Source organism: Polyodon spathula, chromosome 9 (genome assembly GCF_017654505.1).
Source record: "Polyodon spathula isolate WHYD16114869_AA chromosome 9, ASM1765450v1, whole genome shotgun sequence".
Taxonomy (NCBI): Eukaryota; Metazoa; Chordata; class Actinopteri; order Acipenseriformes; family Polyodontidae; genus Polyodon; species Polyodon spathula.
In genome coordinates this window covers 17,587,661-17,602,654 of record NC_054542.1, presented here as the reverse complement: position 1 = coordinate 17,602,654, position 14,994 = coordinate 17,587,661, and the positions used below count along the sequence as shown (strand labels likewise).

General features: G+C 44.0%; 1 protein-coding gene across 4 annotated transcripts in view; it reads right to left on the bottom strand.

Moving 5' to 3' along the window:
- Nucleotides 1–14,994, bottom strand: part of LOC121320447 (FTS and Hook-interacting protein-like) — a 77,564-nt gene that overhangs the window by 53,053 nt on the left and 9,517 nt on the right. For 2 of the 4 annotated variants that reach the window (XM_041258779.1, XM_041258781.1), the window contains exons 2-3: nucleotides 10,368–10,772; nucleotides 1,883–2,494 (exon numbers count right to left, since the gene is read on the bottom strand). In XM_041258779.1, the coding sequence (XP_041114713.1) occupies nucleotides 1,883–2,494; nucleotides 10,368–10,496 (741 nt within the window). In that variant the 5' untranslated portion in view covers nucleotides 10,497–10,772. The remainder of the gene's footprint in view (nucleotides 1–1,882; nucleotides 2,495–10,367; nucleotides 10,773–14,994) is intronic. The other 2 variants (XM_041258782.1, XM_041258783.1) reach the window with 1 other exon arrangement.

The window sequence follows — 14,994 nt, the reverse complement described above, 5'->3', positions numbered from 1 at the left end:
TCCGCCAAATTTTTCTGTTCGGTTTGGAGGGGTGGGGAGTTGGTGGCTATAGCCTGCTCAGCCCCCCCACTCTGTGCGCCACTGTCTTCGGCTCAGGAGGCACGAGGCATAAGTCCAGTTGCGGTCAGCTACCACACAGTAGAGCCTTCACTGATGGGCACTAATGCTTAATTAGAGTGGATACACGCGTAATCAGAATCATGCATGCGTACAGGTAGATGACAATTTTGCAACTATAGTAATTTAACTACTGTAAACTTTGAGCTGCTGAACTAAATGTATAGTGGTTTAGAGAGGAGATAAAAACTGTTAAAAAAATGAATTCAAGAATATTTCCTTTTACTTTCCTTTTATTTTTTGCATTTCTGTCATCCTGCATACCACCTATTACCCTTAGAAGTACCCCCAGGGTACATTTACGCATTAACATGCACCACTCTTCAGTACTACCCAAAACCAACATCGTGTTATAACATACTCTGACCCATACATTATTCTATTGATTAAAAAAGTAACTAGTTAAAAATTTTTAAACCGATAAACCTGGGTTTTGGTACCATATTTTAAATAATGTAAATCATGCACCACTCTCTTTCTACATGTTATGAACACATTGGGAATGAAAGTTGTTTATAAAATGTCTAACTTTCATTATTTTCAATGATTTAATGTATGTATGCTGTATTACCTAGTCATCTACAGTAATGGAGCTTCCTGATTGGTGGATGAAAGTTTTGAGGTTTCTACTGCTCTGTAGTATGAGGACTATGATACTATTGGCTCTGTATTAACTAAAGGTATTACAGAAACATCGTTAGCTCTTTTCAGCATCGCAAGGATTGCAACATGATTTGTCAGTGGTTATGACGTTATTTATAAAAGCCCTTTTATAGAATCCTTATCCAAGGTTCAATATTTCAAAAGACATTGTGTGCAATCATTTATGAAAACATATGCAAGTGTACTCAAACTGCCATATCTCTGTTGACAAAACAAAGCCAAGCCAGTTCTACTGGCATGTTAAATTTTGTATTGAGCGTTGGTACTGCTTCAGCGAGGCTCTCTTTATTAGTTATGCATTTGAAGTGCCTTAAATTTGTGCAGCAAATATTTAAACAAACTCACCCAAATCGTCCCATCTCACCTTTTCTCTATAAGAAAAGGACGGACCGCCATGAAACACTTTCACAGAAGAAAACTTTAAATGTGCTAAGACACTGAGAAAATTTAAAAACGTTTGAATGTTCTCTGCTGCCCTTCAACCTCTCTGCTGCCTTTGACACAGTCAACCACTCTATTCTCCTGTCCTCCCTCGCTGACTTGGGACTCCAGCACTGCTCTTGCCTGGTTCTCCTCCCACCTCTCCAATCAAACATAACAGGTGTCCTGCCGTGCCTCACCCTCTGCCACTTGCTCTCTTTCGACAAAGCTCAATCCTGGGACCCCTCCTGTTTTCTTTCCACACCCGCTCCCTGGGTCCCCTCATCTCCTCCCATGGCTTCTTGTATGATTTCTATGCTGATGATGCCCAGATCTTCCGCTCCTTTCCATCCTCTGACTAACATTTCCTCCCGTATCTTTACCTGTTTCTCAGGCATCTCCTCCTGGATGCACTTGCATCATCTTAAACAACCTCTCCAAATCAGACCTCCTTTTCTTCTCCTTCTTCCTCCCACACCACTGATCTAAGTTTAATTAAATTAAATGTAATTATTTACTGTATTCTTTATGTTGCACTTATTTGAATTTTTATCTTACTTTCTACTGATTTTACTGTACTTTGTAATGTGATACTTTGTAACTACTGTAAGTTGTCCTGGATAAGGGAGTCTAATAAATAAATAAATAAATAAATAAATAAATAAATAATATGAACACTCACTGGACAGAAGTAGGAGTTCTCTGAGATGTACTGTGCCATCACTTGGTTGCCAGCAGTGGTGGCCATGACAAGGAGGAGAGCATCACGGGCCTGCTGCCCGATAGCACCATCATGGTGAATAAAGGGAACAAGCAGAGAAAAGATGAAGAGGTTGGTGGGTCCCTCCTGGGTGGGTGTGTGGAAAAACAGCTCAAGGGTGGAGGGTTCCCTCGCCATGGAGACGCACACCTGATTTAACAGCAGCACCAGGCTCCCCTCCAGGGCAGGGGTGCTGTGTTGGGGGTCAGTGCATGCACTCAGCAGTGTCAGCAAAGGTTGCAGCACAGGCTTGTGCTGAAGTAGGGGCTGCTGAGATTGCCCGATCAGCATCTCAAACAGCTTCAGAAGCGCCCCCTGGCTGTCAGGGTCCAGACCACGCACCAGGTGCCAATGCACCAACCTGCCCAGGATGTTCTCAGAGACCACCAGTTCTAGGATGGGCCCCATTTTGGCCTGCTTTCCCAGGCACTCCTCCACCATCAGACACAGCATCTGGTCAGTGTGGTTCCACACTGCACTCAGCTCATCACCCTGGCCTGGGGATGGATCCCTCTCCTCTAGGATCCATGACACCTGGAAGACAGAGTGGCAAAATTAAGGGCTACAGTGGCGCCTAAACCTAGTCTGCTATAGGTAACCCAATACAGATACAGTGGATAATCTAGTCCTGTATCTACTGATACCAGATGGACACCCAAGAAGGAGCTGTCAGGGTCACAGTGCTACAGAAATCCTTGCAAAGTGGTTTTCAAATCTAGTTCCTTATAGGGAACTAGTTAAGATTTCTCATTGCAGGAACAGGTCAAAAACAGAAAATTAGTCTGGTGATTGTAAATAGCAATAATTTGCTTTTTTCCCCAGTATCTGGTGATGACAATAGCTGGTAAATCATTTACAGCAGATTCTTTATTCACCCCTGAATTAATTTCAAATTTCCTTTTCCACTGCCCATAAAAAACTGTATTCCAGCCCCTGTAGCATTTATAGAAAGTTATGTACAAATTATGTTTTAACTGACGGATCACTCTTTTTGAATATCTAAGACAATGAGTAGGAGATATGTCAGAACTACAGCACCGCATCCCCCAGTCAATTCCATTTGAATTGATAAATACTGTGAGTTGCATAAAACATGTCCTTGCTGCCACAGTAAACTTGCGGTACCTCGAGGCACGTCATAGTATGTGGTTATCATGTGGTGGAGCTTGAAGTGTAAAGCAAATACTTTCTTTTTCCAGCACAGAGCATTACAAAGTGTTTTAAGAATTTAATGGACTGTATATTGTTGTTCCTTAAGATGATTTCTGCTTTATATTTGTTTCTCTTTCTGTAGGGTATTGTACAAGTACTGTATTAATAAAAACGGCATTGAAATTTGTTGATGAAAAACTACAACTATGTATCTATATCTATCTATCTGTTCTGTCTAGTGGTGCATGCTGGGAGTGTGAGAAGTGAGCGTGTGCTGTTGCAGAAGTGTGAAGGTATTTAGAGTGCGATAGTTCTCTTTTTTTGTTTTGTTTTATGTTTTTTTTTTCTTTGTGGAATATAGGTGTGTGGCAGATCAAAGCTCTGCCCTTTAAATTGGCAGGGATGGGGTTAACTTCCCCTACCTGCCTGGGTTTATTATGTTCAGGTGGCTGGGGTTGATTAGTTGATTAGGTTGATTAACGATCAATCAGCGCCCAGCCACCTGATATAAAAGGAGGCCTCTGCTTCTCATTTGGAGAGAGGGAGCTGAGGAAGCAGGTTGGTTTTTTTTGGGTGTTTGGAAAGTTTGAATCCAGTGAAGGCATTGCCCAGCCTGGAAATTGTTATTTTTGTCAGTTTTGCTTTTTGTCTTTCTTTGTATTTAAATTGCTTTGTTTTGGCCCTTTCATTTTTGTGTTTATTTATAATAAAAGTTATTTTTTTGAACTGCAGTCTATCTCTGGGCCTCTTTCCACGCGCCAGCCTGCCACAAGGTGTTATAGTGTTTAGTTTTTTGGGGGGGGGGGGGTTTCAAAAAATAAGCTGACTTTTGCCAGCTTTAACAGGCCGGGATGGCCAGTTCAAGGGGGAAGGAAACTCCCCCAAACTTGTTTTTAAAAAGTTAAGCCGTTACCATAAAAATGTAAAAATGGTGACCGAGGGGGGTCACCTCGTTGTAGTAGTGTGCGTTAGCTATGTGGTTGGGTAAAAGGGGCAAATACTATTTCACAGTACTGTATATACTGTACTGTTATAGTAGTTACAGCTAAGCAGTTGTTTAAATTATACACCACTGCTATCACGGCACTGTAGTACTAGTAAGCAAAAAGCTGTCGAGCAGCACAAGCAGCAATGCAGCTTGTGCAACAGGCAATAGCACTGTAATAATCGACCAGGTTCTGGACATGGGATGGTTGTTTAACCTTAGTTACTCTTAACTACCTTCATGGTGTCTAAGCACTAGTACAGTACAGAAATTTAGTACGGTACACATGGTACTGTGCACACGGTACGGTACACAGGGTACGGTACAGTGTAGTGTAATATCAGTACTGTAACCTCGTTCACTAAGACCAGTAGAAGCAATATATAGGGACGCCCAACTATATAGCTTCTGGCCTAGCCAACACAGCTCTAAGACTGGAAGAAGCCTGCTGTCAGAGACCTGACAGACTTCACTATGGTACTGCAAGCACAGATAAGAGCGGCAATGAAACACTGCAGGAAGAACTGCGAACAGTCAGACCCTAAGCAGAGCTGAGCGCAACAAGTGCTACTGAATCGGCAAAAATTAACCTTGTTCATTGTACAGAGTACCAGCAGGAACACAAGCAGGTCTAGGACCTACAGTTACCATGGGAGCAATTATAGGGATGCCCACCTATAATGCTCTTGGCTAACCAACAGTCCAAAAACTCAGGAAAGCCTACTGTTAGAGCCCTAACAGTCTTCACATTGATTCTGCAAGCAGAACTGACGTGGCAACAAGACACAGTGGGAGAAACTGCAAGCAGCTTAACCCAAAGCATGCATCTCTGTCTAATGCAGGACAGCTGAGTCCAGAAGCTGTGTTAGTATTTATAGGGAAAAAAAACACATCACTAATTACCATTAATTTAGTACAGATTTTCATAACAAAAAACTCAATTTTTACTTTTAAACTTCAACCGAAGCTAGCAGCCTGAGAAAGGAAAACACAAGTAGCCAATTTAATGTTGTTCGATCCCGGGGAAGAGGTGACGGAGCTGCCTGCTTCACGTGGGGCACAAGGCTGCGGAGGGATTTAATGAAAACCACGGCTGAGTGCACAACACGAGTAACTAGCAATTAATATAAGCACGTACAATAAATTGCAAAAAGTGTAATTACATAAGTTTAAAAAAAAAAAAATCAGATACAAGTAAAAAAAGATAATTATCTGTTCGTAGAGCTCTCTTTTGCTTTCAGGTCGGTGAAAGGAAAAATGATGACAAATGTTTGTGTCAGCAGTCTTATGCCCTTGGCAGCGGGTTTGACTGCATCACAGGTAATATGTGCAGCATTGACATATCTTATTCAGGTTATCATGATCTTTAGGTTAAATACCCATTAGGTAATGGTTACATTTCGTACTTGACAGGAAAATAGTACATTTAATAGTATGTGTGTGGGCCCTCATCTGGCGTCAGTACCCGGGTGCTGACGCTGGACCTGCAGTGCCACATCATTTGAAGCAACACCATCTGATGTACAGCCAGTGTTTTTAAGTTCTAAATTAAAATGTGTCATCTGGTGGCTCTCTGGGAGATTTTTCACAATTTTACTCTGCGGCAGCTGACAAGTAACTGGGAATATTTTCCATGGAACACACTGGAGCTCACAACTACACTAGATGTACTGCTGGAAGGCAGGGTTACCAAAATGTTTGAAAAAAGTATCTGTAATAAATCTCTCTGACATCTGGTAACTACTTAAACACAATGATGACTGTTTCTGATAATAACTAAGGTGGACCTTAATACTATTTAGGTTAGAAAAGGTCCATACCTCCTCTTGTTTATGTATACAATTGAAATGATCAGGAACAAGCAATTTGAGCAATCTGAACTAATAACACTTACTAGAGTATAATTAAGCCTCATACAACTCTCATACCCTTATTTCCATTTGTTCTTCCTACAGCTGTCCTACCATGGTAGGTGCGTAAGGGATGACTCAGAGCCAGATATCACTGTACACCCTTCTCACAAGGACACTGACAGAAATAAAATGAGTTCTGGTTGTAAATCTCTCTCTTGACCTCCGAGGGTACTAAATAGCAAAAGGAAAAGTATCTGGACGGGCTGGCCTGACAGTTCATTTATGAGGCGGGAAGTCGGTTAGCCTGGATGGACGCGAGACTCTGTTGCAGGAACGTATTGACCCGGAAGGTAAACGAGGTAACAGCTGCAAGCTAAAGACGCAGCTGTAATAGTTTACCAAGGGATCATGCGGGGTAGCATACGAGAGGCCAGAGAAACGCTTATCTTTTCCTTCGCTTGGGTTGTATACGTAAACCTGGAAGGACTGAGAGCTGCAGTAGGAACTGCCGAGGAATATTCGTGTTTGTTTGTTTTGAGTGTTAGTAATTGAGGCTCTAGAACACAGATGGGACGTAGAGGAGAGAAGGAGGGAGGAGCGCTATACTGCGCTCATTAAGCGGGTAGGACTGGCAATGTCCACAGCACCAGATCCTACCGCAATACCTGTTATGAAGGCACCGAAGGCTCAGGCGATGAAGATGTCAGGGGAGGACGACCTGGAGGCGTATTTGGTGGCATCTGAAAGGCTGTCTACCACTGCGGCTTGGCCGAGGGAGTTCTGGGTGAGCCAGCTGGGACCCAGCCTGATTGGGGAAGTTCAGGCAGCCTACTAGGCTATGAATGACCGAAGATCCTCTGAAACACGCCCCAGGGTGGTCGCAGAGTGGTTGTGTGACCACATGGTGCACTGGATGACCCCGGAAAATAAGAACGTTGCACAGATGGGGGAGGCAATAGTGGTGGAGCAGTTCTGCCATGTGGTCAGCGCAGATACCCAGGCGTGGACACGGCGCAACAACCCCGACACCCTGGAGGAGGCCGTGCAGCTGGTGGAAAACTTTGAGGATTCCCTAGCTTCTGCCTAAGTGGAGATACTGTCGGCCCCTGCCTTTCGGAGCAGCCGACCCCTACCTCTCTCTCCTCCAACACCACCCCCTCCATCCGTCCTGGGACCCAGACCCCAGTCAAAGAGAGTCAGAATGCAGTGTGACCGAGAGGGCGAGGTTACTGGGGAAACCAGGGCAGATGCTACTCCGGCCCCTCTCAATGTACCGGACATGTGGTACTCAAGCGCGGACATAGTGTGGGGCCAACACAATGACCCGTCACTAGTGCACGATTGGGGGCAGGTCCGGTCTATGGAAGGTAAGGATGTTGACGGCGCTGGGGCGCTAGTATATCCACATTTCAGTATCAAGGGGCGATTACTGTATAGATTAAATCTAGCCGCAGGCACAGGACAGCCTGTAACACACTTATTGGTTCCCCCTTCTTGTTGGACTGAGGTCATGAGGCTGGCGCATGATATCCCTTTTGCGGGACACCTCGTAGCTGAGAAGACAAGGGAGCGGATATTGGCCAGATTCTATTGGTTAGGTCTTCATACTGATGTGTCGAGATATGTAGCCACATGCCCAGACTGCTAACGAGTAGCACTGGGTCGAGTGCGCCCTGCCCCTTTGGTCCCACTGCTGATTATTTCCACCCACTTTGAACGCATTCCAAAGGACATAGTGGGCCCTTTGCTACCTTCTGACTCTGGATAAACGCATATAGTAGTAGTGGTAGATTATGCAACTCGATACCCAGAGGCAGTTTCATTGAGATCCACTAGCGCCGTTGCAATAGCCAACGAAGTAGTACAGATTATGGCCAGAGTTGGGATCCCCAAAGAGACTTTGACTGATCATGGAACCAATTTTCTGTCTAACACATTACAGCAGGTGTATAAAATATTAAAAATACGTCTCATCAGGACGTCTGTTTATCACCCACAGACAGACGGTTTGGTGGAATGCTTTAATCAGACCTTGAAGCAGATGCTGAGACAGCACCGACAACAGCAGCATTACAACAAAAATGCACTAATTCGAACCATTCGACCAGGAGATAAGGTAATGCTGCTACTTCCCTCACCAGAATTGAAATTGTGTGCTATATGGCAGGGGCCATATGAAGTGATCTGGGCTAACGAGAAAATGAATTATGAAATTAGACAGCCCGATCGCCGTAATGAATGTGAAATTTATCATCAAAATTTATTAAAGTCCTGGTAGGCAAGGGAGGACTTGTTCATAGCCCCAGGTAATATAGAGGATGTGGTAGGGCCCTGTCCAAAGACTCCTAGCACAAAAATCATTTCGAAGGGGGTACAATTGGGTCCAGATCAGCAACAGGAGCTGCGTAAGCTTATTGAGAAGTTCAGCAATGTTTTTTCTGACTTGCCTGGCAGAACTAATTTGGTTGAATATGACATTATCTCACCACCAGGTGTCATCGTGCGAGAGTGACCATACCGGATCCCAGAAATTCGACGAAGTATATTGATAGCATGGTTATTTAAAGCTCGACCTGACGAGAGCATTTGGCTAGGACTGCAGCCGTCCTTCAGTCTCTAAGGGCAGCCCGGCTGACAGCTAACTTGAGGAAATGTGCGTTTGCCAAAAAAGAAACTCAATATTTGGGATTTTTAATGGGGAATGGAAGGGTGAGACCTGTGTTCACCATAATCCAGGCTTTGGTTGATTCTGCAATCCCCAAAACCAAGACTCTGGTGAGGTCACTACTGGGCTTAGCCAGCTATTACCGCAGCTTTATCTCCGAGTATGCCACGGTGGTTATCCCTTTAGCTGACCTCACCAAAAAGAGTGCTCCTAATTTAATTAAATGGCCAGCCAAGTGTCGGGGGGGGGGTGTTTGATGCGATTAAGCACAGACTTTGCCAGGTCCCCACTCTCATCACACCAGATTTCACCAAGAGATTCACCCTCCACACCGACGCATCGGATGTAGGTTTGGGTGCTACTTGTCCCAAAAGGTAGCTGGAGTAGAACACCCAATACTGTATATCAGCAAAAAGATACTACCTCGGGAACGCAACTACTCTGTAGTCGAAAAGGAGTCTTTGGCCATTAAATGGGCTACTCCCTCTTTACGATACTACCTGCAGGGGCATTCGTTTGATCTTGTCACAGACCACACCCCACTCAAGTTAAGCACAATGAAGGACAACAATGCACGAATAACTCAGTGGTATCTGGCATTGCAGCCCTTCATGTACCATATGGTACACCGTGCGGGAAAGGACCATCAAAATGTGGACTATTTGTACCAGGAGGGGGAAGAAATGGGAAAGGTAGATTCAGCAGAGTGTACCTTCAGCTCCACTCTGAGCGGTGGGATATGTGACAGAAAAACAATGAGTTCTGGTTGTAAATCTCTCTCTCGACCAGTGAAGGTGCTAAATAGCGAAACGAAAAGTATCTGGACGGGCTGGCCTGACAGTTCATTTACGAGGTCGGGAAGTCGGTCAGCCTAGATGGAAGCGAGACTCTGTTGCAGGAACGTACTGACCCGAAAGGTAAAGAGTTAGCAGCTGCAAGCTATAGACACAGCTGTAATAGTTTATTAAGGGATCATGCGGGGTAGCATAAAAGGGGCCAGAGAAACGCTAATCTTTTCCTTCGCTTGGATTGTATACGTAAATCTGGAAGGACCGAGAGCTGCTGTAGAAACTGCTGAGGAATATTCGTGAGTGTTTGTTAGTTTTGAGTGTTAGTAACTGTCTTCTTTATTGTATCACTAGACGGCTAAACATGTTCCGGAGCTGTCGCTTTTGGGCCAGCACAAGCCAGAACTGCACTGCATGAACTGTCACCAAATAACCAGTTATCATCCACCACGAGCACTACTACACACACCCGGGACTGGTGACCGTGTTTTAGTATTGTGGGGCGGATAATGTTTATTGTTTGGGACTGTAAACCCGTTTGTTTGGCTCCGCGCATTACACATTGTTGTGTATTGCCAGAGCGTTTTTTTTTGTTGGTCACCAGATCCAGATTATAATTAAACCCTCCGTTTCCTACCGGACTGTGATTTCTTCTGCACTGCATCACCTCTACACCTGTTCACAATCACCAGCCAAATTGCCACAGACACCCACAGTTTTTTTTTTCTGTTTTTTTTTCAGAAACAAGTTCCTCATGTCATCATAAATATTACATATATTTACCTTTTATGTTTTTCTGATGCTCTTTGAAAATTCCATTGAGGTCAACGAATATCAGAAAAATGTGTAAAGTTTGACAAACCTTTTTTCGGATTAGAAAAACAAACAAAAAAAAGAAACACCCACTATGCTCCGTTATATGAACATTACATTAGTAAAAGTCCTAGAAAGTTTAACCTCTTACCTGTCTCCAGTGGTTCCTAAACACAATCAGGCAGGTCTCGGGGTCAGCTGTGACAGGGCTGGACGGGGCTACACTCCGACTGGCCCGATTCCCAGATCCTCGCGGGGTCAGGCGGCTCAGCCAGCTCATCCTGTTTGCCAAGGTCAAGGTTCAGAGGTCAAAGGGAGAGGTACATGGGAGGGAGGGGGGGGTGAAAGGACAGGGTAAATGGAGGGTAGAGGGTAGCGGGAGCCTTAAAGGAAACCAAAAGCGAGATTTTGTGGCTTTGCTACCGAATCAGCTTCTTTCAATCAAGAGAATGCAATCAGCTTCCCTTTCTTAGCCACCCAATCAGCTTCTTTGGCGAGTGCTGTCATCCAGTCTGTAGCCAATGCCACTCCATGCCCGATATGTAAGAGGACAGACCTGAAAACCAACAGTAATATGTTCATATTATTAAATATATACATTTACCCTAGCGGCTGAATAAAAAAAATCTGATGTTTTTGTGGCTCTCTTAGTACTCTCTAGGGTACACAGATTTTCACTACACAGTAATAATTCCACCCACAGTTGCACACAATGCAGCAGACAATACAATATTTTAATGCCAGTAAAACCTATAAATGTTGTGAGGCAATAACGTAGGGCTACTCAACCCTGGTCCTGGAGGGCCGCTGTCCTTCCTGGTTTTTGTTCTAACTGTTCTCTAAATTGATTAATTGGACCAATTAAGTGTCTAATAATCTGGTAGACAGGACACCTATATTTGTCCAGCTCTGACCCAAAACCAAGGCCAGCCCATCCAGGACAGGCTTCCTGTACAAGACTGCTCCTTCAGTCAAACTCAGAACTCACTGTATTTTTTGTTTGGTTTCATTGTTTTAAAGTCCACAATACAATGCTAACTATGATCTGGTTACATATAGGGGCTCATTAATTAGAATTTACTGCGTTTGTATTTTGATAAGAGCCTGGACTCCAGTTACAAAGCATCACAGCCTTACAACATAAGAACGTTTACAAATTAGAGGAGGCCATTCGGGCCATCTTGCTTGTTTGGTTGTTAGTAGCTTATTGATCCCAGAATCTCATCAAGCAGCTTCTTGAAGGATCTCAGGGTGTCGGCTTCAACAACATAAGGCACTGGAGACCTACAAATTGTAAGGCTGTGGAGAAAATTTCTCAGCCAAGTCAGAAACAAAACAAGCCTCATCTCCTTTTTAGTTAATGAGTGGAAAAAGGCAGAGTACACTGAGAGACCTCAGGATAAGGTACTCTTTGCAACTCCTGAAGACAAATGCTACAAGATTACATCTGAAGGTAGCCAGGAGGTGCCTGATCTCAAATCAGTCAATCAACCAACCAATTAATCAGTACTTAGTTTACATAGCACCTTTCATAGTGGACCACCATCACAAAACACTCTACAAGATGGTGAGGAACAATGCATAATACATTAAATACAGTGAAATACAGGGCATAGTACATTAAATACAAACAGTAAAAAAACAATGCAAACACATACAGGCATAAAACATTAAATAAAATAACTAAGATGTGAATTCTAAACATTGTGAATGTGTGTGTCAAGCAGAAGCATACAGATAAGATGGAGTAAGACCTGAAATTGCAATTTAGACAACAGTTAATAACAGATACCAGGCTTAGCGAGCATTAACCCTGTGCAGTTCATTTATTCAGCGCTTGTCAGACGTGTCAGGTCCAATTTATTTTCACACGCGCTGTTTATTTTACACACAGTTTAAAATATAATTTTTTCCCCACCCAGAGTAAAACAGGTTTAAAATGCACTGAATCGCAAAAGGACACTCAGTACTGTATCTACAGCTAAGCCCCTCCACTTGTTCGCTGTATTTTTCACATACCTCTTTACAGACATGCATACTGACAAATCCTCTCCTGATCACTCGTTTTATCACCAAACTCCTCAATAATGTGATCCAAGTCATTATTTTATTACTATAATATCTCCAAAAAGCTCTGCAAATGTCCATGACATTCTTGAAGTGCTGGATGCAGAAGAAGCTACCTCCTTTGTTACGTCCGTGTTATCTCTGTAGTGCATGGGTCTATGAGTTACTCCCTTTTTTTCGGTTTCATTCAGCTCCTATAGGTCTCACTCTGCCATTGAAAGGTTTTATCTGTTTTTTCCAGAGGAAAAACGACTAGAGACCTGTGCTTTACATCTTTTTGATGATGTCGGACAGGGTCTGACATTGGAGGGCAAAAGGAAAATTGTAATGTCGGACCTGGCCCGACATAGGACTGTAAAGGATTAAAAGCAAGTGAGAACAAGTGGGTCTTGAGAGTTGATTTGAAGCGAGCGATTGCAATGCGCAGGTGTGGCGACGTCAGGCCAGAAGCAGGAACTGAACAGATACTGCAAGTAGGGTGCAATGGCGTTTGCTCCTCTCGAACACTTCACCCGTGTGTAGAGAGCGGCAAACTTTTATATTATTGATCGAGGGATTAACTATCAATTACTCAATAATCCCTTGGTCACATTTTGCACAAGTTTACTAAATTATACTGGCGGAGGGTGAGCTGCCAAACTCACCTCTGCCAGAACAAACACACATAGCTTTCACCGTCGGAAATATAAATACAAAATAATAACTGCAAAGGGGCGGAGGGGTACCCCGTTATAAAATAAACAAACAATATAAAAAATAGCAGGGCTTTTCCCTGCCCTCTTTCCATATGCAGGGCTCCTTGCCCCGTCACAAAGCTGCACGCACAAAGCTGGGAGAGAGTTCCAGAAAGTCAGGGCCATGAAGCTAAAAGAGTGCTCTCCGAGTGTGACGTGACCTCAGCTTGAATGCAGGGACATAGCGGGTCAGCAGGTTGGAGAGATACTCTGGAACTGTGTGATGGAGGGCCTTGTAGGCAAGCAGGAGAATTTTGAAAGTAATCCTGAACTTTACAGGTAGCCAACGCAGTTGGGCAAGACAGGGGGTAATGCTTTTTTTACATCTGGTAAGGATCCTAGCAGCGGCATTTTGAACCAGCTGCGATCTGTTTATGGCGTGTGTCGGAAGACCACCATAGAGAGAATTTCAGTAGACGATTTGACAGGAGATGAATGCATGACAGAGTATCTCTGCATCCGGGAGTGAAAGGTAGGGACTGACCTTTGATATATTTTGGAGGTGGTAGAAGGAGGATGTGACTACAAAGGAGAGGTTAATACCCAGAAGTACACAGAGGCTTCGAACAGTGGAGGAAGGCAGCAGCAAACAATTTGAGGTTCAAGGCAGCAATATTGAGATTCTTGAGTTGTCTTTTTGATCCTACTAGAAGTTGTTCAGATTTGTTTGTGTTGAGCTGAAGAAAATTGGTGGACATCCAGGCCTCAATGTCTTGGATGCAAGTTGAGAGCCAAATCATGGCAGAGGGACATCCAGGGTCTAGTTTTAGGTAGAGCTGGGTGTCATCTGCATAGGAGGTAAATATGTTGACTATGTTGGCGGAAAAGGTGACCCAAGGGAAGCATTTAGATGTTGAAGAGAAGAGGTCCAAGAACAGACTCTTAAGGGACACCGCACATGACTGGGTTTGGGTCAACACTGCTTCCAGCATATAAAGCAGACTCCATGCATTTGGATAGGTAAGAGGACAGCTAGGTTCCAGAGATACTTCTGCAGGTAGTCAAGAAGAATGGTATGATCAATGGTACCAAAAGCACCAGTTAGGTCAAGGAGGACAAGGACAGAGGGAGCAACAGCATCAGCACTGAGAGGAGATAATTTACAATCCGGAGAAGAGTACTTTGATGTGGCGGAAGCCAGACTGCAGAGATTCAAGTAGATTGTTAACAGTGAGATGTTTCGTCAGCTGGCTGGCTACAGCCCTTTGAAGAGTTTTGGAGAGAAAAGGAAATTTGGATTTGGATGGAAGTTGGATAAGACAGTCAGGTCAAAGGAGGGTTTCTGGAGCGCTGCAGTTACTCGGGCAGTCCTCAGGGCTGTAGAAACTTGGCCTGAGAGGACAGACCAGGGATAAGTTGAGTGTGCATAATGGAAGGAGCAAAATCAGAACAAGACTTGTTGGCCAGGGGTCCAGGGGACACGTGGCAGTAGTTGATTTCAAACACAGGCTGGAGACATCACTAATGGAGAAAAGACAGAAGAAAGAGAGAGCAGGAGGGGCAAATTTGAGTCGAGGTGGTCAAGTACTATACTGGGTTTGTGGCAGGAGAGCATAGAATAAATGTTGTCAATTTTGTTCCGAAAGAAAGAGGAGAAATGACTGCAGGTATGAGAGATTGAATGGGATGTGGATTTATCAATGACTGGATGCAGGATTTGGTCAATGGTTTTGAAGAGAATATTTGGTTTACCATGTCCCATAGATATGAGTTATGAGAAGTACTTCATCCTGGCAGTAGCAAGCACATGTCTGTAGCTACTGTAGTTACTGCTACTGTGATTGGTCCAAGTCTCTCTGTGAACTGTTAGTACATTTGTGCTCAGACTTGTAGCAGACAGACTTAAGCAGTCGAAATTCAAGGGCAGACCATGGACAGTTTCTGTCTTTCTTCACTATTTTGGTTGTAAGCGGATCAACTGTGTTGATGATCCGAGTAAGGGTGGTGTTGTAGGGGAACATGGCAGCATCGACTGAT